Source organism: Erigeron canadensis, chromosome 8, assembly GCF_010389155.1.
Source record: "Erigeron canadensis isolate Cc75 chromosome 8, C_canadensis_v1, whole genome shotgun sequence".
Taxonomy (NCBI): domain Eukaryota; kingdom Viridiplantae; phylum Streptophyta; class Magnoliopsida; order Asterales; family Asteraceae; genus Erigeron; species Erigeron canadensis.
The window spans coordinates 39,379,136-39,383,049 of record NC_057768.1 but is presented as its reverse complement, the minus strand read 5'-3'; the positions used below and the strand labels follow the sequence as shown (position 1 = coordinate 39,383,049).

At 35.3% G+C, this 3,914-nt stretch overlaps 1 protein-coding gene across 1 annotated transcript; it reads right to left on the bottom strand.

Moving 5' to 3' along the window:
- Positions 1-1,766: 1,766 nt before the first annotated feature.
- On the bottom strand, positions 1,767-3,599 carry LOC122610813. Its single transcript, XM_043783767.1, has 2 exons — positions 2,289-3,599; positions 1,767-2,150 (listed from the first exon to the last, which is right to left on the bottom strand). The coding sequence occupies exons 1-2, from the start codon at positions 3,597-3,599 to the stop codon at positions 1,767-1,769; spliced, it is 1,695 nt and encodes a 564-aa protein (XP_043639702.1).
- Between the last annotated feature and the right edge of the window lie 315 nt (positions 3,600-3,914).

Below are 3,914 nucleotides of genomic sequence, written 5' to 3'. Positions count from 1 at the left end.
TCATTTCTGCATAATTCTATGCCAAGAAAATACCATGCTAAACCCAGATCTTTGATAGTGAATTTTCTATCCAAAGCCAATTTAATCTCTTTAATTTCACTATCATCATTCCCTGTGACAATTATGTCATCAACATATACCAAGATAGCAGTAAATAAGTCCCCCTTGGCTTTGACAAACATAGAATAATCATGCTTAGACTGTTCAAAGCCTAATGAAGTAAGAAATTTTGTCAGTTCAATATTCCATTGTCTAGAAGCCTGTTTCAAGCCATATAAGGATTTATTTAATTTGCAGACTTGGTTTGGCAATGCTTTGTGATAACCTTCAGGTGGAAACATGTATATTTCCTCATCAACAAATCCATGAAGGAAATCATTATTTACATCAAGCTGATGTAAAGGCCATTCTTTTGCAGTAGCAATTGCAATCAATACTCTTACAGTTGCTGCCTTTGCAACTGGAGAAAAAGTATGCTTGTAATCAGTCTCTTCTTGTTGATTAAAACCCTTGATAACCAACCTTGCCTTAAGCCTTTCAACTGTACCATCTGACAAATATTTTGTTTTATAAACCCATTTTGAAGAGATTGCCTTATGATTAGGAGGCAAAGTGGTCAAACTCCAAGTATTGTTTTCTTCTAAAGCCAAAAGTTCCTTTTCCATGGCTTCCACCCAACCTTTATCTTGAACAGCCTGAGCATAAGTTGAGGGCTCAAAGTTGCTTAAAACGTTTGCTAATGAAGCCACATAATCTGGAGGATAGTGCTCAAACTCCTCATTCTTGAATATTGGATAAACAGGGGAGACCTTAGAAGATTCATGAATTGCCATAGAAGTAATAAAATTTTTGCCTTTAGGTACAACAAAATCTTGTAACCATTTTGGTGGAACCACATTTCTTTTTTATTTTCTCAAACAATTCTGGGTATTTGAAGAAGATGGTACAGGATTTTGTGTATTGCTAGTGGGAACAGATTGACCTATATTAGGTAAAACTTCACCAGAATCCTCACAAGATGTAGACATATCACTTGAAATTGCATTAGTATGCAATCTATTTTCTTCATCTTCCAAAGTGACAAGATCAGTAGGGAAAATAGATTTTGGATGAGCAGTGATCTGTGAAGAATTTTCTTTGAAAGGAAATTCTGTTTCCTTAAAAAGCACATCCCTACTGTGGAAAATTTCTTTTGTAGAAAGATTATATAAAATATACCCTTTCTGACCAGGTGGATAGCCTAAAAACACACACTTAATTCCTCTTGGTTCAAACTTGTCTTTCTGAGGTTTAGTCACAACAGCATAGCACAAACAACCAAACACCCTCAAATTATCATAATTTGGTGGACATTTATGAAGAAACTCATAAGGTGTCTTCCAGCTCAAGATTTTCATGGGCATCTTGTTAATGAGATAAGTTGCAGCTAAAACACAATGTCCCCAAAACTGTTTAGGCAATCCTGCAGTCAGCCTTAAAGCTCTAGCAGTGTCTAACAGATGTCTATGCTTTCTTTCAACTACAGCATTCTGTTGAGGTGTGTAAACCATGGATTTTTGATGTAAAATCCCTTGAGACCTCAAATATATCATGCACTCATTATTAACTATTTCAGAACCATTATCAGACCTTAGATATTTAGGTTTAGTGTGAAAATGATTTTGAACATAAGAAATGAAATTCTGAAAAACAGGGGAAACTTGGTCTTTTGTGTGCAAGAGATAGGTCCAAGTACTTCTAGTGAAATCATCAACTATGGTTAAGAACTAATAAGCTCCATTTAGAGCAGAAACCTTGTATGGACCCCATAAGTCAACATGAATAAGCTCAAAAGGATTGTTAGTTCTAGAATGACTAACTGGGAAAGGCAATTTGTGTTGTTTGGATAAAACACAAGTTTCACATATAAGATTTGAGATATTAACATTTTTGTATTCATCAATATGAATCAATTTGGATACAGAGGTATGACCTAGTCTATGATGAAACAAAGAAGCATCAATTTGCTTACAAGTATTATTCAAGACTTTATTTACAAAAGAAGCTACAACAACAGAAAAAGAAGCAAGAGCAGAAGAAGATTGCCCTTTGCAGACATAGAGATTTTTGGTGCCTTTGCCAACAGCTACAACCTTGTTAGTTGTAAGGTCCTGAAAAGCAAACCAGGACCCACCAAAAATGGCAATTAGGGGTTTTGAGTTTAAGAGTCTACCAATAGACAACAAATTAATTTAGAAATCAGGAACATATAGCACATTAGTCAAGGTTAAAAAGGAATTAATTTTAACCTTGCCAATTTTAGTAACAAGTTTATGAGAACCATCAGGCAATTTGACTTTTATGGGATATTTAAGGTCTATAATGTCATGAAATAGTTCTAGATGAGGTGACATATGATCAGTGGCCCCAGTGTCATTGACCCAATCCTTCTTAAATTCTATGTCAACAATGGAAACCAATGCTTGTAATCTGGCATGAAATGACATACCTGCATGTGGTTGACCAATTTTACCACAATCAGTATTATGTCCCTCAATCACTTGATTTCCTTTCAACATCTTCATCATCTCTGTACACACAGTAGCCACTAATTTTCGATCAATTGCTGATTTCTGATCACAATGAATCTCATTTTCATACTCCATGTCAAAAGGTGAATCCCTCTGACTTATGTCACCAAAATTGGTACTAATCTGTGCAGCCATTCTTCCCCCCTTTTTGACCTTATTTCCTTTGTACCAGTCTGGATATCCCAATCTCTCAAAGCATTGTTCATACAAATGACCAGTTTGTTTGCAGTGAGTACAAAAAGGTTTCTCTCCCTTATTATCACTAGACACAAACTTCTTGAAATTCTGATTTCCTTTATTTGCATTATTGGCAAAAAATGCAGTGTGATCAGGAGTGTGGTGAGTGACTTGTTTTTGTTTCTCTACTTGTTGAACTATATAATATGCCTTATTTATGGTTGGAAGAGGATCCATGGACAAGATTTGATTCCTAACAGACTCATAGTCATCATTAAGCTTCATAAGGAATTGCATCAACCTAGACCTGCTTTCAATTTCAGCATACTTAACCATGATCTTACAAGTACATTCTCCCATTTTGCCACAAGTACAAACTGGTATTCCATTCAAGCTATGCAATTCATCCCAAAACTTCTTCATTTTATTATAATAAGCAACAATAGACATATTACCTTGAGTAACTCTACTCAATTCCCTTTCAGTGTGAAAGATAAGAGGTCCATTACTTTGACCATATCTTTCTTCAATTTCTGCCCACAATTCCTTAGCAGATTGAGCATACAAAAAAGCTTCAGACAATTCTGCAGTCATAGAGTTCAACAACCAACATGTAACCATGTAATCACATCGAGTCCATCTTCCATAATCTGCATGAGTAGCAACTGGTTTGGTTAGGGTTCCATCAATGAACCCTATCTTCAATTTGGCTCCAAGAGCCATTTTCACTGTACGACTCCATCCAAGAAAATTGGTTCCATTAAAAGGAGTGTTGGTGAGAACCATTCCTGGATGATCGGAATTAGCAAGATGCAGCGGATCATTAACTAAACCATCAACATTAGTCGCCATGAATGATTTATTGAAATTTTGAATACTATGAATATAAAAGGAATTTCGTTCAAATTGAAACCCTAGATTCAATTCAAGAACAAGAAATGGATTAAAATTGGGGAAAACTGCCTAAAAACAGAAGAAAGACGAATCGATCAAGCTACGATCATCAATTCAAACGAATAACGATATCAAGTAGCTTATCGTGATGACGATGATCAAGATCCGCCATTAACGACCTTCATTTCTCTGATACCATATAGAATTATGAAGAAGGAAAATGGAATTGTAAATTTGTTGTATATTAATTAAAGAATGATTACAGCATACAAG

Bases quoted from the DNA above. Each gene is read 5' to 3' on its own strand.
- LOC122610813 (XM_043783767.1), bottom strand. From the start codon at position 3,599: ATGGCGACTAATGTTGATGGTTTAGTTAATGATCCGCTGCATCTTGCT. The intron at 2,151-2,288 runs GTTAAAATTAAT...TTTGCTTTTCAG, and splicing joins TTGTTACTAAAATTGGCAAG to GACCTTACAACTAACAAGGT.